This window comes from Eubalaena glacialis, chromosome X (assembly GCF_028564815.1).
Source record: "Eubalaena glacialis isolate mEubGla1 chromosome X, mEubGla1.1.hap2.+ XY, whole genome shotgun sequence".
Lineage (NCBI taxonomy): Eukaryota > Metazoa > Chordata > Mammalia > Artiodactyla > Balaenidae > Eubalaena > Eubalaena glacialis.
In genome coordinates this window covers 42,633,371-42,659,660 of record NC_083736.1, presented here as the reverse complement: position 1 = coordinate 42,659,660, position 26,290 = coordinate 42,633,371, and the positions used below count along the sequence as shown (strand labels likewise).

The 26,290-nt window shown below is 43.3% G+C and overlaps 1 protein-coding gene across 4 annotated transcripts; it reads right to left on the bottom strand.

Annotated features, from left to right (window-relative positions):
* Window positions 1-159: 159 nt before the first annotated feature.
* Window positions 160-25,836, bottom strand: CHST7 (carbohydrate sulfotransferase 7). Of its 4 annotated transcripts, none has more exons than XM_061178496.1 (2): window positions 23,956-25,836; window positions 160-250 (listed from the first exon to the last, which is right to left on the bottom strand). In XM_061178496.1, the coding sequence occupies exon 1, from the start codon at window positions 25,448-25,450 to the stop codon at window positions 23,987-23,989; it is 1,464 nt and encodes a 487-aa protein (XP_061034479.1). In that variant the 5' UTR covers window positions 25,451-25,836; the 3' UTR covers window positions 160-250; window positions 23,956-23,986. The 4 variants fall into 4 exon arrangements, with proteins under 4 accessions (XP_061034479.1, XP_061034482.1, XP_061034480.1 ...); XM_061178499.1 differs by lacking the exon at window positions 160-250 and adding an exon at window positions 381-954; XM_061178497.1 differs by lacking the exon at window positions 160-250 and adding an exon at window positions 11,021-11,195.
* Between the last annotated feature and the right edge of the window lie 454 nt (window positions 25,837-26,290).

The window sequence follows — 26,290 nt, the reverse complement described above, 5'->3', positions numbered from 1 at the left end:
GAACTAAAGCTCTTCCTATTTTATTGCCATAATTATCCACATTGCACTGTCATTTCCTTACTGGAAACTTCATTTCAACCAATGTGTCAGTCATTATTTAACAGCTCATGATATTCCTGCTCCGCAGAATAGCACAGCAGTTGGTACCAAGTCAAGCCCCAGTCTCTGACAGTGTGATAGACTGCCTCCACAGCGTGGCTTCCCCAATGCTGGGACAATGTGCTGAGTGCCCCGGTTCGTGGTGACTGACCTGGAAGGGAAGGAACAAAGGGTGTTTGAACTTCAGAACACAGAAATCCACGGAAAGCCTGTTGAACCTTGACGATATAAGGCCTCTTAAATATGAAACCTATAATCTTCCCTACCTAAGCTGCATTATCCAATGCTGTAAACCCATACAGAATCAGTATCTATCATTTCTGCTTGTGACCCAAGAGGTGTTTGGTGAGGTTAAAGAAGATGGGAAAAAGATGGGGGCACCTCTCTTAGTGTGACTGGGCTTTCTGCAGCTGCTGCTGTGGGGCGCCTGTTGAGAAGAGAACTTTCTGGGACCTGCTGGGTAGAGTGGGGTAAGGGCTGGGACTGAAGCTGTACCTTTAGGCACCAACCATGTAACCATCCACCTTTCACTTGTGTACTGGTTCATATGTGCGAAATAAATCATGCCAACAACGATCAGCTGTTCTGTAAAACTGAGGCTGTATATAAGCAACGAGTCCAGCTTCCTTACCTCTGTGGGATCTGGGCTTTTTCCATCTTCCATTAAAACACATTGCTGCATCACTTTATGGGAGCGGCAAAGGGTGAACTGACGATGTTCATGCTAGTTCTGCCACCAGTTTCTGGCTTTCTTGTGATCCTTCCTCTGATCCCGGATACGTGCCAAATTTGACATTTTCTAATGTAGTGAAACTTGATAGAACTACTGATGCAGCAGAGTTTGGGTAAGGAGCACTTTCAAGATGATTAAAAATGTGCAATAAAGATTCACATTAAGCATTAGGCAAGAACTGATTTCATAAATGCCTTGAGGCCTGTCTCATGACCTTTAGCATTCTGTTAGTACTGGTTATTTACATAAAGAAAGAGCCAGCATGTCAAATTTCAGTTGAATTTAGTTTAATAAAAACCAATTTCCAGACAGGCTGACTGTGGTTCCAGGTAAGGTAGAATAGATGCATTTCTCCTTATTCCTCCCCAAAAGTGTAACTAAAATCCCCAAATATATTTATAAAATGAAGATAAGACTCTGAAGGATAGGGAGAACAAGCTGGACTGACTAGGGACCTTGGGAGTTGAGGAACAACACAGGCGTGAGTTGCCTGGGTTTTCTTTTTGCCTCCTCAATATCCTAGGATGGATGCTGAAGAATCCAGCAGGCCAGAAATACCAATGGCCATAGACCATAAAAGCCCCATGAAAAGCCTGTTATCTCTAGCCAAAGGGCAGGGAAAGGGTCAGCCTAGAAAGAACCCAAGCACCTCAAAAAAAAAATCCCCCCTCCTGTCAGCAGAGGCCTAGTGGGAAGCCAGGGCTTCTGGACTACCACCCCCACCTGGCAATAACCAGGTGATGTACCCCTTCTTCTACCAGCACAGTGTCAGTGGAGGCCTGCTAAAATAAATACATAAAATTCAGAGATTCATAATATATGTTCAAATGTGTGCCAAATGTTCAGGATACAATAAAAAAAATCACTTGTCAAACCAAGAACCAGGGAGATTTTGACTTGAATGAGAGAAGACACCTGACAGATGCCAACACTGAAACAGCACAGATACTGAAATTATCCAAGAAGGATTTTAAGCTACCATCATAAAAATACTTCAATTAGCAGTTACACACTTGAAGCAAAAAAAAAAAAAAAATTCCTGGCAAAGAAGTATAATACAAAAACGAAAGAGGAACCAAATGGAAAATTTAGAACTGTAAAATACAATAACCAAAATTTTAAAAGCTCACTGGATGGGCCAAATTGCAGAATACAGATGACAGAGTAAAGAATTAGTAAGTCTGAAAATATAACTATAGAAATTACCCAATCTGAACAAAAGAGAGAAAGTAGAGTGAAAAAAGATGAACAGGGCATCAGGGACCTGTGGTACTACAGTAAATGATCTAGTGTTCATTTTTTTTTAATCAGAGTTCCAGAAAGAGAGGGAAAAGCGATTGAGGCTGAAAAAGTACTTGAATAAATACGGCTAAAAATTTCCCACATTTGGCAAAAGACCTACAGATTCAAGAGGTTGGGTGAACCCCAACAAAACCCCAAATAAATCTACACCAAGATACAGCATAATCAAATTTCGGGAAAGTAAAGACAAAGAAAAAATCTTGAAAGCAACTAGAGAGAAATGATGCATTACTTATGGAAACAATGATTTGAATGTCAGTGGATTTCATATCTGAAACCATGGAGGCCAGAAGGAAGTGGCATGACATTTTTCAAGAGCTGAAAGAAAATAACTGTCAACTCAGACTTCTATATTCCATGATAATATCCTTCAGGAATGAATGTGAAATAAAGACATTCTCAGATGAAGGAAACTAAGAGAATTTATTGCCAATAGAACTGCTGTAAAAGAACTGCTAAAGGAAGTTCTTCCAGCAGAAAGGAAAGGATAAAAGAAGGAAACTTGAAACATCATGAATGAAGAAAGAACAGAAAGGATAAAATACAAGTAAATTTAATAGACTATTCTCTTGAGTTTAAAAAATTATGTTTGACAGTTGAGGCAAAAATTATAACATTGTATGATGTAGTTCTCAATATACAGAGAGAAAATATTATAAGAGAATTATAAAGGGCACAGGATAATGGAACCTAAATGGACATAAAGTTTCTACACTTCACTTGAGGTGGTAGTAAAATGTTGAGACCAGTAGGTTGTGATTAGTTACATATGTGTAACCTAAAGAAGCCACTTTTTTGTGCAGCAAAAAAACCATAAACAAAACGAAAAGACAACCAACAGAATGGGAGAAAATATTTGCTAATGATGCAACCAACAAGGGATTAATTTCCAAAATATACAAACAACTCATACAGCTCAATATCAAAAAAAAAAAAAAAAAACAACCCAATCAAAAAAGGGGCTGAAGATCTAAATAGACATTTCTCCAAAGAAGACATACAGTGGCCAACAGGCACATGAAAAAATGTTCAACATTGCTAATTATTAGAGAAATGCAAATCAAAACTACAATGAGGTATCACCTCACTCTGGTCAGAATGGCCATCATCAAAAAGTCTACAAATAATAAATGCTGGAGAGGGTGTGGAGGAAAAGGAACTCTCCTACCCTGTTGGTAGGAATGTAAATTGGTACAGCCACTACATGGAACAGTAGGGAGCTTCCTTAAAAAACTAAAAATAGAACTAACATAAGACACAGCAAGTCCACTACTGGGCATATACCCAGAGAAAACCATAATTCAAAAAGACTCATGCACCCCAATGTTCATTGTAGCACTATTTACAATAGCCAGGACATGGAAGCAACCTAAATGTCCATCGACAGAGGAATGCATAAAGAAGATGTGGTACATATATACAATGGAATATTACTCAGCCATAAAAAGGAATGAAATTGGGCCATTTCTAGAGACATGGATGGACCTAGAGACAGTCATACAGAGTGAAGTAAGTCAGAAAGAGAAAGACAAATATTGTATATTAACACATATGTGCAATCTAGAAAAATGGTATAGAAGATCTTATATGCAAAGCAGAAATAGAGACACAGATGTAGAGAACAAACGCATGGACAGCAAGGGGGGAAAGGGGGGATGGGATGAATTGGGAGATTGGGATTGACATATATACACTACTGATACTATGTATAAAATAGGTAACTAATTAGAACCTACTGTATAGTTCAGGAAACTCTACGCAATGCTCTGTGGTGACCTAAATGGGAAGGAAATCCAAAAAAAGAGGGGATATATGTATACGTATAGCTGATTCACTTTGAGGTACAGTAGAAACTAACACAACATTGTAAAGCTACTATACTCCAATAAAAATTAATTTAAAAAATAGTGTTACATTAAATGAATTAGCTGTTTAAAAAAAAAACAAGTCTACAAATAATAAATGCTGGAGAGGGTGTGGAGAAAAAGGAACCCTCCTACCCTGTTGGTGGGAATGTAAATTGGTACAGCCACTATGGAGAACAGTATGGAGGTTCCTTAGAAAACTAAAAATAGAGTTACCATATGATCCTGCAATCCCACTCCTGGGCATATATCTGGAGAAAATTATAATTCAAAAAGACTCATGCACCCCAATGTTTACTGAAGCACTATTTACAATAGCCAAGACATAGAAGCAACCTAAATGTCCATCAACAGATGAATGGATAAAGAAGATGTGGTATATATATATATATATATATATATATATATATATATATATATGCATACATACATGGAATATTGCTCAGCCATAAAAAAGAATGAACTTATGCCATTTGCAGAAACATGGATGGACATAGAGATTATCATACTAAGTGAAGTAAACCAGACAGAGAAAGACAATTATCATATGATATCACTTATATGTGGAATCTAAAAAAAAAAAAAAATACAAATGAACTTTTTTACACAACAGAAATAGACCCACAGACATAGAAAACAAACTTACAGTTACCAAAGGGGAAAGGGGTTGGGGAGGAATAAATTAGGAGGTTGGGATTAACATACATATATATATATATATATATATATATATATATATATATATATATATATGTATCTGAATCACTGTGCTGTACACCTGAAACTAACACAACATTGTAAATCAACTATATTTCAATAAGAAAAGAAGCCAGTAGAACAAGCATACAAAGATATATACTTAAAAACACTGCAAATAAATAAAAATAAAATTCTAATAAACATTCAAGTAATGCATAGGAAGGCACAAAAAGGGAAATAGGAACAAAAAATAGAGGGAAGAAACTGAAATCAAGTTTTTAAAATGGCAAGCTTAAGCCCTATAATATCAATAATTAAATATAAAAGGTTCAAAAAACACAAATACAGTACACAAAAAAGACCAGCAGAATGGTTTTGAAAACATGACCCATCTATATGCTCATATAAAACATATAAAATTCATTTCAGATATGATATAGGTAGGTTGAAAGTAAAAGGATGAAAAAGATAACCATACAAATATTAATCAAAAGAAAGCAAGAGTGGTTATATTAATATCAGATAAAATAGACTTTGGAGCAAAGAAAATTACCAGGGACAATGAAGGACAGTACATAATAGTAAAATGTTCAACCCACCAAGAAGACAATAGCAATCCTAAATGTGTATGTGTATAGCAAACAACAGAACTTAAAATTCCTTGAAGCAAAAACTAAAAGAATAGAAAGGAGAAATAGACATGTCCACATTTAGTTAGAAACTTCAATACCTCTTTCTCAAAAGTTGATAGAATTACTAGACAGAAAATCAACGATAGAGAACTAAACAACACCATCAACCAAACGTTTGAACTGACATTTATACACCATTCCACCTAATAACAGTAGAAACACATTCTTTTTAAGCATGCGTGGAACATTCCCAACATAAACCATATCCTGGTTCATAAAACAAACCTGAACAAATTTAAAGGAATTGAAATAATAATACAGAATGCATTCTCTAACCCTGATAGAATCAAACTAGAAATCTATAACAAAAAGATAGGAGGAAATTCTCCAGACTCTTGGAAATTAAAGAACATACTTCTAAATAATCCATGGGAAGTTAGACAACAACAACATATTAAATGAAAATGAAAATGCAAGACACCAAAATTTGTGACACACAGCCAAAGGAGTACCGAGAGGGAAATTTATAGTATTAGATGCTTACAGTAGAAAAGAGGAATGGTCTCAAATCAGTAATCTAAGCACCTACCTCAAGAAACTGACAAAATTTAGCAAATTGACAAAATTTAACACCCATTCATGATAAAAATTCTCAGCAAACTAGGCATAGAGGACAACTTCCTCAATGTAAAAAATCTACATAAACCAGATGAATGGATAAAGATGTGGCACATACATACAATGGAATATTACTCAGCCATAAAAAGAAATGAAATTTGAGTTATTTGTAGTGAGGTGGATGGACCTAGAGTCTGTACAGAGTGAAGTAAGTCAGAAAGAGAAAAACAAAATACTGTATGCTAACACGTATATATGGAATCTAAAAAGAAAAAAAAATGGTTCTGAAGAACCCAGGGGCAGGACAGGAATAAAGACACAGACGTAGAGAACGGACTTGAGGACACGGGGAGGGGGAAGGGTAAGCTGGGACGAAGTGAGAGAGTGGCATGGACTTATATATACTACCAAATGTAAAATAGATAGCTAGTGGGAAGCAGCCGCATAGCACAGGGAGATCAGCTCTGTGCTTTGTGACCACTTAGAGGGGTGGGATAGGGAGGGTGGGAGGGAGAAGCAAGAGGGAGGAGATATGGGGATATATGTACATGTATATGTATATGTATAGCTGATTCACTTTGTTATATAGCAGAAACTAACACATCATTGTAAAGCAATTATACTCCAATAAAGATGTTAAAAAAAAATCTACGTAAACCAACATCTAACCTCATTATTTATGGTGAAAGACTGAATACTTCCCCCTTAAGATCAGGAAGAACACAAAGGTGTCTGCATTTACCATTCTTATTCAACACAGTGCTAGAAGTTCTAGCCAATGAAATAAGGCAAGAATAAGAAAAGCCATATTGATTGGAAAGAAAGAAAGAAAACAGTCCTTATTTGTGATTATATGATTATGTACATAGAAAATCCCAAGGAATACAAAACAAACTCCTAGAACTAATAAATGAATTCAGCAGATTTGCAGGCTACAAGATCAATATTAAAAAATCAACTTTATATATACTAGAAATGAACATCTTGAAACCAAATTTAAAAACTCATGCTATTTATAATCGCTCAAATTAAATACTTAGGTATAAATCTAACAAAACAATAAAGGACCTGTATGCCAAAAACTACAAAACACCAATAAAAGAAATCAAACAATCTAAATCAATAGAGAGATATAACTATGTTCATGGATTGGAAGACTCAAGTAAAGATGTCATTTTTCCCCAAATTGATTTATAGTTTTAACAATATTCCTACCAAATTCTATCAATGCCTTTTATACATACAGAGAAGCTTATTCTAAAATTTATATGGAAAGGCAAAAAAACTAGAATAGCTAAAACCATTCTGGAAAAGAATAAAGTAGGAATAGTCACTCTATTCAATATTAAGCTACATCTAACGACATTAATCACAACAGTGTGATACTGGTGAGTGACAGGTAGTTCTTAGACATGACATCAAATGACAATCTACAAAAGAAAAAATGATAAATTGGATTTCATCAAAATTTTAAAACTTCTGCTCTGCAAAAGATCTTGTTAAGAGGATGAAAAGACAAGATACAGTCTGAGAGAAAATATCTGCAACCACATATCTGACAAAGGGCTTTTATCTAGAATATACCAATCACTCTCAAAATTCAAGAGTAAAAAACAATCCAGTTAGTAAATGGGCAAAACACCTGAACCAACATTTCACCAAAGAGGAGATATGGATGGCAAATAAGCACACAAAAAGATGTTCAACATCACTAGCCACTAGGAAAATGCAAATGAAGACTACAATAACATACCACTTCATACCTATTAGAACAGCTAAGATACAACATAGCAACAATACCAAATGCTGGAAAGGCTGCACAGAAATTTCTCTCTCATACATTGCTGGTGGGAATGTAAAATGGTACAGCCACCCTGAAAAACATTTTGGTAGTTTCTTATAAAACTAAACATACATATACCACACAAACCAGCAATTCCACTCCTGGGCATTCATCTCAGAGAAATGAAACTTTACATCCACACAAAAACCTATACCCAAATATTCATTGCAGCTTTATTTGTAATAGTCCAAAACTGGAAACAGTCCAAATGCCCTTCAAATGGGTTAATGGTTAAACAAATTGTGGTACATCCATACCATGGAAAACTACTCAGCAATGAAAAGGAATGAATTATTGATACATGCAACAACCTGGATGGATATCCAGAGAATTACGCTCAATGAAAACAGACAATCTCAAAAGGTTATATATTGTATGATTCCATTTGTATAACAATCTTGAAATAACACAATTACAGAGATGGGGTACAGATTAGTGTTTGCCAGGGAAAGGGGTGGGATGAGGTAGGATATGTGACTATAAAGGGATAGCACAAGAGAGTTTCTTTTTGCTGATGGAACAGTTCTGTATCTTGATTGTGATGATGTTTACATATATGTGATAAAATCACACAGATCTATGCACACACATACACACAAAATGAGTGCACGTAAAAACTGTTAAAAACTGAATAAGGCCTGTAGATTGTACCAATGTCAATTTCATGGTGTTGATATTGATCTATGTGTAAGATGTGTAACACGTTACCTTTGGGAAAAGCTGGGTGAAGGGTACACTGGACCTCTCTGTACTATTTTTGCAACCTCCCATGAGTCTATAGTTATTTCAAAATAAAAAGTTTTCCTGTCACTCTTTCTTTGTACAATGCATTCAGCTCTCCATTTGGGTCATTTTAAAGACTTGAGAACAACTTGGCAGTAACTCAGTGTGGCTTTCTGTCAATAACTAACCAAGTGCTAAATGTTGCCTGATCATATCCCATGTCCTGACAGATGTTTATGGAGATACTATCAGCCCAACCTCTGGACCCATAAGCACCCTTTAAGTCCTTTTATTAAAAACCTTCTTTAAAAAAATTTTAAAATCTACCTGAAAAGCTGCTTTTCATAAGTCCACATTTTTTTTTTATCAAATCACCCAGCAGTACAAGGTGGGAGGAGAGGAGAAACAGGTGCCCTCAAAGATCTATTACTGCCTCTGGGGTATTTGAAGAACAATTCTGAAGTCCTGCTAAGCCAGGCTGGGCCCAGGCAGCAACCCCACAAGGCCCTTTCTTCACATCAGAAATGGATTCCCGTTCTTCTGGTTTGGTCTCAGTTCCTGAATGTCACCGCACCAGGGCAGGGATGCTCAAATACCTTCCAGTTCTGACTTCACCTCCAAGTAGACCCTACAAAAACTGTCAGTTAATTTCCTCCCATTTTTAATTACTTTTGGTTGTGTTTAAAACATTAACATGTCCATGAATTCTTAGTGTGATGATCCCCCAAATTCTCAAGCTCCTTAGATATAGGATTAAGAATTTAATTAACTCCAGACCCCACTCTTCTTAATACTATGGGGCCTGATTAGTTTGGAGCAATGAAGTATTCAAGTTTGCGTGCATAGTTTAAAACTGAACGCTCAGGTTATCAGCCAGCTACAGTTACCAAGTAGCCAGCTTTGCCCTTTTTACAACTGCTAGATGTTTAACAATGTAGAAGTAAATTTTAAGCTACTAAACTTCTTGGTTAAAATGATTTCCGCTTGTCCAGCGTCTGGGGAGAATGTTTACTACTGCCTGAACCACCTGAAATGGTGTAGACCCTTCTGGTCATTCCGAAGTCAAAACTATTTAAAGACCTATCCTGTATGATAATAGAGAGTAGATAATTTTAAAAACTGTCTTGGTGCAATTAATTTCCAGAATTACAGAGATTTCTGTATATTGTTTTGTGAAGCCTGTATAAAAGGTTTTTTTTTTTTAATATGTGGCATTGAAGCGTGAAGTCATTCCTTAATGGCTTAATTAATACTCAAATTAATTCACAAATTCACTTGCACTTTTAAAAAATGGATTGTTTACTTAAAGATTCAAAGTCATACTCCCATGAGTTGGGTGTATTTTATCTCCTTTGCTACAGTTCCCCTGAGTACTTAAATGACCAGCCGGGCCCTAACTGCAGCTGGTTGACCTACTAATAGCCTCACTGCCATCAAAGGGAAACGTCATTCCAGGCTGTGATTGCCTGCAGTTGGCTTGGCTGAGGCTCCCCGGGCGGAATAACCCAGGAAGACACACTCTTAGCATTTTAATCAAACTTTTTTCAACGTCTGAAGCTGGGATGGGGGAGGAGGAAGAATCAACTTCCTGCCGGCTTTCAAGGTTGAGAACATAAGATTCGGCCAAATGAACTTGCCTCTTTCAGTGGCCTTCCTGGCCCATTTCAAGTCAGATACCGATCCCTGGGCGTCCCCGGTGGCTCTGCGAACCGGCATGGGCACCTCCCTCCCCTCCTTGAATTGCACTTGTAGATTTCTACTAGCCCCTCTTTCCTTCCAGTTTTCTTGGTTTCACCTGTCCCTGCCCACACACTTGTGCCAGGTGAGGTGCCCCAGGTTCCCCACCAGAAGCCACTTCACAGATGCTAAAAGTTGGTGCAGGGACCTGGCACTCTGGCTGCGGGAGCTGAGGTTTCCGGGTATTCAGCGGGTCCCGTTATCACGGGGGAATTACTTTCCAGCCTATTGTAACAGCCTTCCTCCCGGACCTGCTGCAGAACAAATGGGCCGAGGACAGGCATTAGCCTCCTTTTCAAGGGTGATGTGTTTTGGGGGGGGTCATCTCCCAATATCCTACTCTGGAACGGCCCCCTGTGAGTGATGTTATCATCTAAGTTTATGTTAACCTTGGTTAAGCTTTCTTCACCTTCCTGTTTTCACCTCAAATTAGTGAAATGCAGTGCCAAGGAAAACGGAAATAACTGACAAAGTTTGTGACAATGGAGCCATTAAGTTGTCTTTTTTTTTTTTTTAAGGGAGCTGCCTAGGGATAATGTTAAAATAATACTTGAAATACCAGAAATGTCAAAGTGCAAGCGTTCCCTCCCTGTGACTCTAAAGCAAAATGGAACAGGAAACATGGAGTTTGCTAATACAACCACACCCCCCAAATAGCCTAGAAATGTACTTGAAGCAGCATACATGTTATAAATCGTTTCCAGACTTTCAATCTGAAAAATTAAGTAGCAGTGGCAGGGGGCACCAGTATCTTTGCATTAGTCAATACTAGTTTCAGTCCTATTTAATACATGAAACAACTCTCCCTTTAGGTGAAAACAGAGACTGAGTTTAAAAGAAAAATAAGGGACTTCCCTGGCCGTCCAGTGGTTAAGACTTCGCCTTCCAATGCAGGGGGTGTGAGTTCGATCCCTGGTCCGGGAGCTAAGATCCCACATGCCTTGCTGCCCAAAAACGAAAACATAAAACAGAAGCAATACTGTCACAAATTCAATAAAGACTTTAAAAATGGTCCACATTCAAAGAAATCTTTAAAAAAAAAAAACCCACTAACAAACAAAACTCTTGCCTGGGGAGTAAAGGGAGAAACTCGGGGAAAAGCCACTTGCCTGACCCTGGGCAGCCCATGTCCAGAGTTGAGCTGCATCCCCATCCCTCCCTGCCCCCAGTGGGAGAAGAGGACTCACTTCTCTGCTCCGGAATTCAGAATAAAACCTCATTCCATGGGACTCATTAGTCAAGACCCAGAGTCAGCCAGTGCAAAAACGGAATGGCCATTACATTTCCCCAATAGAAGAGAATAAAATAATAACACGTTTCCAATTTTATCATACCCACCCCCAGCTAAAAACTTCCAGAATTTTTGAGCTCACTTCAGAACAAAAGGAATGCACTCCAAACCAGTGTTAATAAAACTTGGAAAGACGTGAGTTTGGCTAGTTGACTTTTGTTTTTTCCTTTCATTGAGCTGCTCCAAGATACAATTTTAATTGGTGTGTACCTACTTGCTTTTGTGAGGAAAGTCATTCCCAACTCAAATAAAGGAACGGAATCAGTATTTTGTAATATATATTTGACCGCCCACTTGCAGATGTTTGCCATCTACCAAGTAGGGTTGGCAGGGGTTAGTGAGGGCACAGGGTTGGGAAGCTTGGACCTACCCTTCAGGCAGCCCTTTGGCCTCTACAGGGGGCCAAATGGAGTGGGGGGCACTAGGGCCACTCCCGATCAGCTTCAGGATTCACAGGTTAGGATGGCTAGTCAGGGTACAGAGTTTGTGTGTCACCCCAAGTCTAGCCCATCCCTTCTGGTTCTCTCTCCCTGCGGAGCGGGGCACTGTGTCTGTGCCACCCTTTCCTAGCGCTGTGCACAGTCTGGCAGGGATGAAATGGCCCCATGGCCGAGAGCAGGTTCACGTTCTCACAGGACACTGGCGAGCTGTACACCAGTCTTCTCCTGGGCCTGTAGGACTGCCAGAGATTGCCATACTTAGGAGCAGGACATGGATTTTTCCTGAGCTCAGAATGATTTCTCCTTCCCTTTGACTGCTGAGAAATAAAAATAAATCTAAAAGGCATTCGATAATGCTGGGAGTCTTGTTGGTCTTCGGTAGGGCTGTGTGTTTATTTTTAGCCAACCGTCTCCTTTTTGTAAAATAGTCCCCTTGGCAATTCCCAGCTAGGGGGATGGGGTGGGGGAGGGGAGTGCACAGAAAGGCAACAAAGTTTAACTTTGTTGTTGTTTGCAGAACCTGAAAAATGTATTGTTTTCCCTTCTCACATCCCTGTTGGCGATATCCTTTATTACAGGAAGAGACAGCATCTATTTTATTGCTTCTAAAATCTGTATATTTAACATACGCCAGCTCTAGGCTGTTTGAAAGGAAGTCCTATTTTTAAAACATTATCTTGGTTTTAGTATTTTTGGCTTACTGTTCCCATAAGCTCTCCGAGGCAGTAATGAGTCCTTTTTGGTAATGTCTGGTCTCAGTCATGGGGAAAGTGACCCTCAAAGCCCTGGGACATTTTTTCCTTGATGTTCACTTGATCTGTATGTATGTCAGGACTGCTTCAGCCAGCCTCCAGTTGTGCTGTTCATAACTTTCCCCAGTTCATCATCTTTACAAAGGAACTCAGAGTCTCGAGTCCCCACCCGCTCCCCATAGCTTACAAACGCTTCTGTAATGTTCTACTTCAGCCTTTCAGTTAGGCTGGTTTCTGTTTCCAGCCTGCTGGTTACTGTGACCAAACCATCTTAATCACACAAGATTAATCTGTCCAAGCTGGCCCTCTAAGCGTTTGGATTTCAGGCCAGATTTGAGGCTTCTTGCTGGCAGGGCCCAGAGACTGCCCTGCATTCTCACAACTCTCCCTGTGCCTTCGGGGCTCCTTCTAACACCTCTGCATGAAGGTAACACTTAAAAGAAAGGGCTTCCATTCCACGAGTGAAAAACACGAGTCTACCTCAGTGGCTATTTTTAGAATGTGACTCTACAGCCAAGCCCCCTGCTGCATCCATTTCAGGGGAGGAGAAATTTGCTCACTGCGGTCATCATTGAAGTCAAACGTGGTGGTCGTCTTCCACCGCCCTTTAACCCCCCAGATTTCAAAACATTCACTGCCAGCTGCCGTTCCAATGTCTTCTCAGCATCCAGCGGACTGACGGCCTCTGGCTTGGTGCCTGTGGGCTGGAGCAGGGCTGAAGGCTTCCCATTCCCATGAAGACATCACTGAGCTCAGCAACTTTGCCCCGACTGAAACTGCTTCCTGTTCAACTCCCCAATAGTTCTCCACTTCCCTGTGTTCTTGAACTTGGGCCAGAGCTGTTTCTTAGTCCCTACTGTTCTTATTTTATACTGCACCTGAGCAGAAATGGTTCTTTCAATAGAGCAAGTTCCTCAGGTTCCATTACGAAGTGAGAGGATGAGGGGCCAGGAGACCTCACAGAGACAGAGGTTCATTTATTCGTCACCTTGTTCAACTGGACACACAAAAGCAAGGCCCGTTTAGCTTTTTTCAGTTTCAGTCTTTTCTGTGCTGCTTAGACAGAGAGCAGGCTGAGAAAAGGCATACTGAGGAATTTTAAGCCAGCTGCTTATAAATGTTTTTTAAAAGCATCACTCCCAATTATTTATATTACATTTGTATTCATGGGAAACAAATCCCTGCCCAGACTACAAAAGCCTCTTTGAAAATCCTCTGAATCCTGCCTCAACAACTGCAAATGGGCACTTCTGCCCTCCACCCCCGCCCCCCCCCCAATAAAGAAGGCTCTCAGGAGTAGAGAGAAAATGTATAGAGTTCAACCTCATTTAAAATCAGCCTCAGTTCCCCACTGATAGTGTCCCGAAATAGCTGAAGTTCAAGTCACTAGGTACAATCCCCTGCAGCAGTAGCAGGAGAAGTTCAGCTTAATAAGAAGCTTGCTACAACCTGATGTCCTGTGTAAGTGTGGTTTTATAAAGGGATGATCACTTTGATTTCAAGATGTGTCCAGTCCTTCAAAAGAACCACAGAAGTGACACTTTGCAAACCCAGGTGCATCGAAGAAGGACTAAGGAATGAATTTCATCTCGACATCTGGTTATCACAACCTGAGGTGGGAGGCATTTATTCACCGCCTGAGATGAACTGTAGGGTCAGAGAGGGCCAGGGCGCTGGGAGAAAGGGTTTTCCACCTATCACACTAGCCATGTTGGAAAAAAAAAATAGATAAAATGCTTGTTGTTGAAAGTCTAGGAAGCAGACACTCCAAGAAACAGCTGGTGGGGGCAGATGTTGGTGCAACGTTGAACAACTTAACCTCTCAAAATGTAAAAAAGCCTGTATACATTTTGCTCTATACCATCACCCTACTACAGAAATTTTTCTTACAGACGTACTTACATGTATGCAAAAGATGCTATTAAAAATGCAGCAATGAAGTGTTGGGACTAGGAACTGGTTAAATATGTTACAATACATTCCTACAATGAAATACTAGATAGTCACTGAAAAGAAGATGATATAGGAACTTTTTGTCTTTTTAGGTTTCATTAGTTTTATCTCTGTAACCTTTAAATCATACCTCACAAATTAGATTTCGTCACAACTGGATTTAGAGAAAGCAGAGGACTCGAGTAAACTATTTTCTGAAACACTGACACAAAAAAGGGAAGGGAAGAATTACTTAGAAAAGATTCTTCACAAAAGACCATCAGAAAAATCCCTAAACAAAAGCTAAATACTTAATCATTAAGTTTAATGCTAATCGGTAAAGGATTTTAAATCAATTCGCTGGCATTAAGTTTCTTGTTTAAGTCCACAAATCTTTCTCTAAACATTACTGACCCTTTGCCAAAGGATAAATGGATGAACTGAGCAGTACCTTATGACATAGCTAGCTGTGGGAACATTCCATAAAAAATGGAAAATAATTTTGTAAGAACACAATGGCAACAGTCAGCAGCCAATATTCTCAGAGTTTCCAATTACCAAAAGCATATACAATTTTAGTCTAGAAAAGTAAGTCAATTTTATAAAATTAAGCTTTTTAGATTGAAAAGCATGCCGCTTTAGGGAAATCCCCGGTGGTCCAGTGGTTAGGACTCTGCGCTTCCACTGCAGGGGGCCCAGGTTCGATCCTCGGTGGGGGAACTAAGATCCCGCAAGACGTGCAGCCAAAAAAAAAAAAAAAAAAAAAAAAGCATCCCACTTTAACTGGCACAAAGATACTGAAAAATAGTCCCTAAAATTCTCACTAAACAATTTATAGAACGAAAAATATGCCCTTATAGTTATTAAATGTAGTCAGTATTGGGACTCTTCAAAAACGGGTGATAGGGCTTCCCTGGTGGCGCAGTGGTTAAGACTCTGCCTGCCAATGCAGGGGACACGGGTTCGAGCCCTGGTCTGGGAAGATCCCACATGCCGTGGAGCAACGAAGCCCGTGCACCACAACTACTGAGTCTGTGCTCTCGAGCCCACGAGCCACAACTACTGAAGCCCGTGTGCCACAACTACTGAAGCCCGTGCGCCTAGAGCCCGTGCTCCGCAACAAGAGAAGCCACCGCAACAAGAAGCCTGCGCACCGCAACGAAGAGTAGACCCCCGCTCGCCGCAACTAGAGAAAGCCCGCGCGCAGCGACAAAGACCCAACTTAGCCAAAAATAAATAAATTTATTTATTTATTTTAAAAAAAAACAGGTGATATACATGCCCTCAGCTGCTGGCCAGGGACTGGTAGATGGGTGGCTGAGAGCGGTGAACATGCCCCATGGCCATGTTCTCTCCATAACACAACTTCAAGTACTTATCCAAGATAGTGATTACCTCATCATTTAGAATCTGGGACTTGCGAATTCGAATTCTCTCCACCATCTTCTTCAAAGGCACGGTTTTGATAACCTCATCTTTGCCATCATGTTTCTGGACTTTAAGTAGATGATAGCAGAAATCCAGTACAACAAAGTGCCCGTCCCTGTCACCCAAGAATTGTGGGAATGTGAATTGGTGCAGCCACTATGGAAGAAGGGATGGAAGTGCCTCAAAAAGTTAAACACAGAACCATCATATGATCTAGCAATTCCACTGCTGGGTATTTATCCAAAGGAAATGAAAACACTAACTCAAAAAGATATCTGTACCCCCATGGTCACTGCAGCATTATTTACAATAGCCAAGATATGGAAATGCCCTATGTGTTCATCAGTGGATGAATGGATAAAGCAAATGTGGTATATACGTGTACAAGGGACTATTATTCAGCCATAAAAAAAGAATGAAATATCAGCACTTGTGACAACATGGATGGACCTTGAGGACATTATGCTAAGTGAAATAAGTCAGAAAGAGAAAGACAAATACTGTATGATGTCACTTATATGTGGAATCTAGCCCTCCGCCCCCCACCCCAAAACCCATGAACTCGCAGATGCAAAGAACAGATTGGTGGTTGCCAGAGGCACTGGGTGTGGGGTTGAAATGGGTGAAGGGGTCAAAAGGTATAAACTCCCAGTTATAAAATAAATACGTCAGGGAGATGTAATGTACAGCATGGTGGCTACAGTTAATAATGCCGTGTGTGTGTGTGTGTGTGTGTGTGTGTGTGTGTGTGTGTGTGTGTGTGTGTGTATTATTTAATTATTTTTTTGGCCGTGCCGCATGGCTTGTGGGATCTCAGTTCCTCAACCAGGGATCAAACCCGGGCCCTCAGCAGTGAGAGCACGGAGTCCTAACCACTGGACTGCCAGGGAATTCCCATATATTTTAAAGTTATTAAGAAAGTGGATCTTAAAATTTCTCATCATAAGAAAAAAAACTACATAACTTTGTGTGGTGATGGATAGTCACTAGACTAACTGTGGAGATCTTCTGCAATATATACAAAGAGTGAACCATTACGTTGTACGCCTGAAACTAATATAATGTTATGTCAGATCTCAATTTTAAAATTTTAAGGAATTAAAAATAAAAAGATTTAAGTACAAAAAGCCTACATACTTCTGTTTGAATTTGCATGAAATATTTCTAGACATATATCACAAGAAACGTAGTGGTTACTTCTATGAAGTGAGCTTGGCAGGTATTTTATATCCTCCTAAACTGTTGAACTCTTTTTTCGCCACGTGCTTATATTATTCCTAAAAAATTTTTAACACTAGTTTCAAAATAGAGAGCACCTGATTTTAATCCTCCGGCTGTGTTATCCTTAGCAATTACCCAACTTCTCTGAGCTTGTTTCACCATCCATACGATGCGGATACTATGTACCTCATAAAGCTAAGATGAGGACTAACTCGGACAACATGCACTAAGCTAGTAACACAGTACACAAAATAGGCACTCGATAAATGTCACACACACCCCCACTTAGTGCCAAGAAAACTTGTAAATCCTCTTAATTCAACCTCGTCTTCTTATTGGTAAGAACACTAAAGCCAAAATGGTTTAGGGACTTGCCAAGGTCAATCATGTAGTAACCAGGAAAGCCAGGCTCTGATGCCTGGGTTCCTGTACCCTAATATAAAAACAGATTTCATATGAGCCAAGGAATGACTCTGCTACTACTCTATGGCCACACCTCAGTTCGCAGGACCAGCCTCCTCCCCTGCTTCACTCGCCACATTTGATGAGCCTTGATTTTTCCTAAACACTAAATCCACCATCAACTGAGGGGGTCCTGCCTGGGAAGGCAGCCCCAAGGGGGAGCTCCAAGAATGTCTTGGTCAAAGGCAGCACTAACCTCACAAGGGGGCAATAAGAATTTGGATGTGGGTGTGTTTTTAAAAATTGCTCGCACCTTACTGCATCCCTGCCACTCAAGTACCTGTCTATATGTACACACACACACACACACACATACCATCCTAACTTCTAGCCCTCTGGCTTGAACACAATACCTACATTGATTTACAATTAGGAATTTTTTTTAACATCTTTATTGGAGTATAATTGCTTTACAATGGTGTGTTAGTTTCTGCTTTATAACAAAGTGAATCAACTATACATATACATACATCCCCATATCTCCTCCCTCTTGCGTCTCCCTCCCACCCTCCCTATCCCACCCCTCTAGGTGGCCACAAAGCACAGAGCTGATCTCCCTGTGCTATGCGGCTGCTTCCCACTAGCTATCTATTTTACATCTGGTAGTGTATATATGTCCATGCTACTCTCTCACTTCATCCCAGCTTACCCTTCCCCCTCCCCCTCCCCGTGTCCTCAAGTCCATTCTCTACAACCGTGTCTTTATTCCTGTCTTGCCCCTAGGTTCTTCAGAACCATTTTTTTAGATTCCATATATATGTGTTAGCATACGGTATTTGTTTTTCTCTTTCTGACTTACTTCACTCTGTATGAGTCTCTACGTCCATCCACCTCGCTACAAATAACACAATTTCGTTTCTTTATATGGCTGAGTAATATTCCATTGTATATATGTGCCACATCTTCTTTATCCATTCATCCGATGATGGACACCTAGGTTGCTTCCATGTCCTGGCTATTGTAAACAGAGCTGCAATGAACATTGTGGTACATGACTCTTTTTGAATTATGGTTTTCTCAGGGTATATGCCCAGTAGTGGGATTGCTGGGTCGTATGGTAGTTCTATTTGTAGTTTTTTAAGGAACCTCCATACTGTTCTCCATAGTGGCTGTATCAATTTACATTCCCACCAACAGTGCAAGAGGGTTCCCTTTTCTCCACACCCTCTCCAGCATTTATTGTTTCTAGATTTTTTGATGATGGCCATTCTGACCGGTGTGAGATGATATCTCATTGTAGTTTTGATTTGCATTTCTCTAATGATTAATGATGTTGAGCATTCTTTCATGTGTCTGTTGGCAATCTGTATATCTTCTTTGGAGAAATGTCTATTTAGGTCTTCTGCCCATTTTTGGACTGGGTTGTTTGTTTTTTGATATTGAGCTGCATGAGCTGCTTGTAAATTTTGGAGATTAATCCTTTGTCAGTTGCTTCATTTGCAAATATTTTCTCCCATTCTGAGGGTTGTCTTTTGGTCTTGTTTATGGTTTCCTTTGCTGTGCAAAAGCTTTGAAGTTTCATTAGGTCCCATTTGTTTATTTTTGTTTTTATTTCCATTTCTCTAGGAGGTGGGTCAAAAAGGATCTTGCTGTGATTTATGTCATAGAGTGTTCTGCCTACATTTTCCTCTAAGAGTTTTATAGTGTCTGGCCTTACATTTAGGTCTTTAATCCATTTTGAGTTTATTTTTGTGCATGGTGTTAGGGAGTGTTCTAGTTTCATTCTTTTACTACAATTAGGAATTTGAACAAATTTTGTTGAATGAGAAATTCTAGGTAGGAACAATGTTTAACAAATGCCTGTTCTTTAGCAGTACAGACTGCTGTTTAAGCAAGAGATTTCCCTTTCAGTGATTTTTATACATAAGTCATTTGGTTTTATTAAAACGGAATGACTTTCAAAATGCTTTGGTAGGGATTTGGTGATGGCTGCTCATTTCTTTTTGTTTGGATGATTTCCTTAGAAAGAACGCTTTCTGATTGTTGGGGTTTCGGTTACAGTGTGCTTACCTCCCTTCCTAATTTCATTCAAAGGGTCCATCTATCTTGTGAAGAACAAAGACCAAGATGTCTTAAATGCCTAATGAAATGAAATCTTGGGTCCTACCAAGGGCAGAGGTCAAACGGATACATGCTGAAAAGGACAGGACAGCACATGAGTCTGTTCGGAATGGTAGTGGATAGTGCACCATGATGGATTATAGATAAGGAGATACAGACAACAAAGCATTTGAAGGAATGTGAGAGGGTGATAAATGGAGCTGTGAATAATTTAAGACGTTTCCATATTAACACCCTACAGCTGCTTGGTATTTCACAGCTCCAAGTTCTTTCACATAAATGACTGTGGCAGACAGTTCACTGCTCATCAACTTTAGTCTGCATCCTCATCTTGTTCCAGTGGCAAGGGCTCAGCCCAGGGGATGAAGCATGACTGGTCCAAGTAGGTGGCTCTCAACTTTGGCTGCACTATACAATCCCCTGGGGGATTATACAGTAATTATATAACTGGATTCCACCCCAGACCAATTAAATCAGAATCTCTGAGGATGGAGTTTTTTTAATATTGACATTAAAAAAAAAAAGCTCCTCAGGTGAATGTAATGTTCAGCCAGAGCTGAGAACCCACTGGTCTAAGCTAATCATGACAACCCCCTTCCCTTTCACCAATTACTGGGCTAGGGCAGAACACGTGACCCAGTTCTAGCCAGTGAGACATAAAAGGAAGTGAGTGGGGTAGGGGGTTCTGGGGATGGTTTTATAACCAGATTGGAGGAAAGACAGATACATGAGGGAAAACGCTACCCCTTAGTAACCACCTTCCTTCCTTTCTGCATTTTCACAGCCCTGTGTGGTTGGGTGAGGAAGTGATGCTTCTTGCTGAGGCTACCATCTTGTGACAGTGGGAAGATAAGTTGGTGAACGAAAGCCAAGAAGATGGAAAAGATGGAAAGGGCCTGGGTCCTTGGTGACTTGGTTTGGTGCTGCGGTCCCCACCCAGCCCTGAAAAAAAAGCGCACTGACTCCCTCCCTGCCAAATCCTGGCTGTCAGGTCTGGAGCATCCAGAAGTCACTCAGGTTAATTCACGTGCAGTCCCTCTTCACTGCTGAGCCAAGGGTGCCCCAAGGGTGCTCAGGTGCCCCAAGCAAAGGACAGCCATGAGGAGGACGGCTATAGAGTCAGGGGCTCTCCCGTGTAGGTGCTGTTGGCAGCGCTCAGGGATATTTTATTGGTTTGTTCAGTGTTTGTTAGTAATAAAGCTAAGTGTCGTTCTCACCCTAGAGTAGCCACTAAGCCTGGCTGCGGTGCCAAAAGGGTGCCAGGGGAAGGTAAGGGGGGGGGCAGGTGAGGGTGTGTTATAATGGAGAGATTCTGAGCTCTGGGGTCTAACACCAGTGCTGCATGACAGTTCAGCAGCCCAGCAGCCCAGGTGTGACTTTGGGCAAGGTACCTGACTTCTCTGAGTCTCTGATTTCTCATCTGTAAAACTGATAATATGTCATGATGAAAGAAATGTTCACATATGGAGGTATGGGGAAGTCATTCTGGCTTATACGTGATTTAACCCGAATGTGATGCCAACTAAAACAGCCTGTTTGTAGCCTATCAAACGTACATGGTACTTCTACTTTACTTATTAAAGAAAAGGGCGCATTGACCAGAAGTAAAGAATGTCTGTGTTAAAAATAAAGATTAAATGCCTTCCTTCCTGGGATGCCAACGCTGGTACTCCTTCGATGATAAGACTCACTTCCCAGGTGCTGAGGACATACTGGCTCGCGGTGTACGTGCTGATCTGTTTTGTTTGTTTGTTTTTGGAAACCTTGAAGGAATGGATCCCTGAGTTGCTTAGTGTTCTTTGTTCTGACAAGATGTAAAACTGGTCTGAAAACCAAGCTTCTCTGGAGCAGCAGCTCACAGTCATCTGACTGTCTTCCTGTCTTCGGGGCTATAGTCTTCAGTTTGGCTCAAATAAAACTCTTTTCTATTCTTATTATAGATTGTTTATTGATTATTTTCATCGACAGTCACAGTAATGATATATCCACAATGCCTAACTCAACACATGGCACCTGAGGATCCATCTCCTTCCCATTCCTAGAGTGGAGTGTGACAGACTTTTGGAAACTCATCAGTTGGTTGGTAACATTATCTTTCTCGGAACCAGGAATACAAGCATTTTGATAAATCCACTGGTTGGTGGTGACATGGTTAAGTGCCCGATAATTCCAGCAGAAATGTGGGAGGAAGAGCTCAGTCACCAGAGTTTGAAAGAGCCTAAAGCTTGTTCCCAGATGTCCCTGCAGCCCTGCAAAGGAAGCCCCATCGGCTCTTCCAAACAGCAGCACCGATGTCTGGCCCCATAGTCACTGTCACATGCACAGACTCTAACCTCCTATTGGATGAAGACTGTGTCCTCTAACCCTCCTCTCTATTCACTTTCTTACCTCACCCCAGTCAGTGCCAAATGTTAGTAAAAATGAAAAAAAAAAAAAGAGTCAAAGTTTCTGGGAGATTGTCAGTTCTTAAAACCATAAAATGCTGCAGCCATTTGTCCTCGAGAGGCGTTCCCTCAGACCGGTGAAGGAGGGTTGGAGACCCATTATGTTACATCTGTAAATACAGGATTAGCAGATGAAAGGATGTTTTTGTTAAAATGTGACAAGTCACCCTGTGCCTTTTACCTTCACTCTGGAAATCAGGAAAGAGCACAGACTTCCTAAGCAATTACAGAAACTGACTAAGAAAACCACTTGATCACTAAGAGAAAAATTAGCTTCCGAAATCACTCTGAAACCCTGGCTCTATTCACAACAACAAAATCCATCTTCATTAACGTCTTCGACTTTGTCCTCAGAGCTTCATCCCAGAGGAATACTGAATTACACTATAAACTAATGAATGGAAACTTAAGTCATTTCCGCCCACCCAGCACTGCTTTTCCTCCTCTGAACTGCACAGTGCAGAAGGCTGCACTCTTCCAGCTCACACAAAGTTTGGGAAATCGCATTCCCATGCCACTAACTAGACTCCTGAGGTCAACATCACGTAGAACAAACTTCCCTCGTCCCAACGAACAGGCCATAGACTGACCCAGACACTGAACACATTTTGAGATCATTTAAGCCCCATTTTGGCATCTTAGGATATCTTAGGATATATGCTTTACAGAGAAAGAAAAAAAATGGGGGGGGGGGGCGGAAAGGGAATGTCTTTTCACAAAGCTCCTTCAGCAGTCACAGCCAAAGCTGCTACTGCCAATCCAAGGTTCCATCTCTCAAGCGGATGGGGCAGAGTGAGGGAAGCCCAGCCCTGAGGTTCTGTCCGCACTAGAGGAAGCAGACCAGGCAGCTTCTGTGACCTGATGTGAACGGAATATGGTCAAATATCCTGGGAGCGCCAGCCACTGGGGGCGGAGGTGGGAGGTGGGGGGAGCCACCCCTCGAGCCAGGGGAAATCAAAGTCCATTCCACGCCAGTATACCAGAGCCTGAGGCACACACATGTGCAAAAGCTGTTGCAAGAGAGGCCTATGACTGTATGTTTGGTAAATCCGAAAGAAAGCCTCGGAGTCTGCACGTCAGAGAGGCAGAGGCAAAGAAATATGAAACAGATTAGGGGTAGGTAGGATAAGAGTCAATAACTTTCCCCCAAATTTTGCTTTTGGTTTTCCCTGTGCCTGCAAACACTGTTGCAAAAGGTTTCCCCACAGGACCTAGTGGCATCAAGATAAAATCATAATCATGGACCTCATATGGTCCCCGAAATCCTGTACTTTTCATGTCAATTCCCAGTCTCAAGTTTCATTGTGACTTTCAAACCTTCTCTACTCTGCTCAGACCCGTGATATCCCTCTTCCCTCTCCTTCCCCCATTCCTCATTCTCCACAGACGATCCTACCTTTTACTTCATAGGGGAAACGTAGTGCGGAGACCTGCGTTCTGCCTTAGCCATAATTAACCTCTCGCTTCTCTGGGTCTTCCTCTGAGAAGGCAGGGGACTATGCTAGAGATCCCAATGACTCTCCCAAATGCTCCCAGCTGGACTTCCCCTACCGCTCGGATATATTTTCATCGGGTGAGATCGATCTGAGACGGCATCACTCCCCTCCCCCTGAAGGCTGATCCAAGCTCCCCAAGACCCTTTCCTGACCCTACCCTGCCGGGGGCCACCTTACCCGGATCCGTCCCGGGGGCGCGGGAGCGGGGCTACGTGGCGCCGTCGGCCTCCGTCTCCAGCGGGGTCTCCTCGTCCTCGGACGGCTCGGCGTTGCCGTCTTCCCAGCTGCGAGGGTAAGCCAGCAGGCGCATGGCTGGGGCGCATGCGGCCTCCACCTGACGCACCTGCTCTCGGCTCAGGCGCTCGCGCCAGGCGTGAACGGCCTCGCGGGCATCGCGCGCCGACAGGTGGAAGGGCCGGTCCGCGCCGTAGGCCGCGCCGCGCGTCATGTTGAGCGCGAAGGCGTCGAGCGCGGCGAGCGCGCGCAGCCCGGCGAAGCGCTGCAGGCGGCGCAGCTGGGCGCGCGGCTGCCGCACCAGGTCCTCGTAGCGCAGCCTCAGGTAGCGGCGCCGTAGCCAGGCTGGCGCGCCGCGCGCGAACAGCAGGTCGCGCAGCCAGGCTTCGCAGATCACCTCGAGCGCCCCGGTCAGGAAGAAGTCGGCGCGCGGGGCGGCTGGCAGTGCGCGGGACGGGCCCCCGGGTCGAGCGCCCATGCCGTGCGCCAGCAGCACGCGGTGGAAGCGGTCGCCCCTCTGGCGGGTGCGCAGCACTTGGATGCTCTCGCGCAGCAGCCCCTGCCGAGACTTGAGGCGCGAGTTGTGCACGGCCCGCGGGTCGCGGAAAAGCTGCACCACCTTCAGGTTGAGGCCGGGGTCGCGCAGCAGGGGCACCAGCACGCCCAGGTCGAGGAGGCGCACGTCCTTGATGACCACCACCGGATACTTGCGGCACTCGGCCTCCAGGGCGCGGAGAGCCACGGGTGGGCAGCTGCGCTCGCAGGCGGTGTCCTCGACGAGGCCGACCTCGGCGCGGGCCCGGGGCGCGCCGGGGCACAGCGGCGGCGAGCAGATGACCTTGTTGGTCCGCCAGCGAAAGAGAGCGGCCGTGGTGAGATTGGCCGCGTCCGGGGCGCGCGCGGCGGAATCCCCCGGCGGCGCGTACAGCTGCAGCACCGAGAAGTCGCAGCGGAAGAGCGAGCGCAGCATGTCGCGCAGCGCGCCCTGCAGGCTCTCGGCGTCGCCCGGATACAGCGCCTGCCACAGATGCCACATGGGCTCGTACAAGTAGAAAACGTCCGGGTGCTGGTTAAAGAGCTCGCCCAGGAACGACGAGCCCGTGCGCCAGGTGGCGTGCACATAGATGTGCTGCTTTTCGCGAGATGCCGCCTCCCCGACGGCGCCGTTGAGGTTGCCCCGGGACCTGGGGGACCGGCCCGCGTCCTCCTCCGCAGCGGGCCGCGCCTCCGCGCCCTGCTCGCGCTCGCCCGCCGCCGCCGCCTCCAGGCTCCACACTCCCAGGCTGCGCTGCAGGCCCGGGCAGTGCCCAGCGCCCTTGTCCCCGTCGCGGCCGCCATCCAGGACAGAGGGGACGAGCAGCAGCACCAGCGTGTACAGCACCAACAGCAGCGCGAACTTGCAGTACTCTCGGCGCCGCCGCCGCCGCCGGCCCTTCATCGTTCACGGAACCCCTCCAGAGCGGGTGGGGCGCCCTTCCTCTCCCTTTCCTCGGAAATCCCGTCCCGAGTGCGCTCCTCCGGCCTCTTGGGGCCCCTCTGCGCCGGGACGAGCGGAGTCACCGGGGCTGTGCATCCACAAGGGAAACTCTGGAGGCGGTGGTGCTAGTAGCGAATCCCCTGCCCTCTCCAGGCTCCGCGCTGGAGAGCCGCCTATTGGCCGGCTAGGCAGCGACCCGCCCCGCCTTCCACCCTGCAGCTTCTCCCCGCCTCTCTACCCGCCGAGGTTCGTCCAGGGCTCTGCCAGATCTGGGAGGGGTTGCCGCGGGGTGGGGGACGCCGGCTGGGGCGCACGGAGCCAGACCCCACCTTTCCCCAACCCCTCCGTGATGAAGTCAAGTCTTCATGAATTGAGTGCAGGCAAGGGAGGGGCTCGTGTGTACAGAATGTACCCAGTGACAGGACGTGGACCCCACCCGGAGAACTCCACTGTCTCTCCTGTTTTATGTCCCCTGCTTGGCCATCTCTGTCGTAAGCAGACTCGCCTCCACACTATTTAGAATGGGGCCCCTGGTCACTATCTACATCCAGCGCCCCCGTCAGCCCCGGGGTGGGTGTTACTGAGTTCTGGATGGGAGCACTTCTCCACTAGCATAAAGACGCAGATTGCATAGTGCATCGTGGTCCAGAGGAATTGGAAGCACAACTGCGTTCACGCAGAGCATTTGATTGTTAAGGTGTAGCCTTTGCGGAAATTTAAGTGTTGTCTTCCTAGGGTTTTGCCCGCTGAGGGCCATGCACATTTTACAGACACCCTGAAGATCAGTTTACTCATTTGTAA

Bases quoted from the DNA above. Each gene is read 5' to 3' on its own strand.
- CHST7 (XM_061178496.1), bottom strand. From the start codon at position 25,450: ATGAAGGGCCGGCGGCGGCGGCGGCGCCGAGAGTACTGCAAGTTCGCG.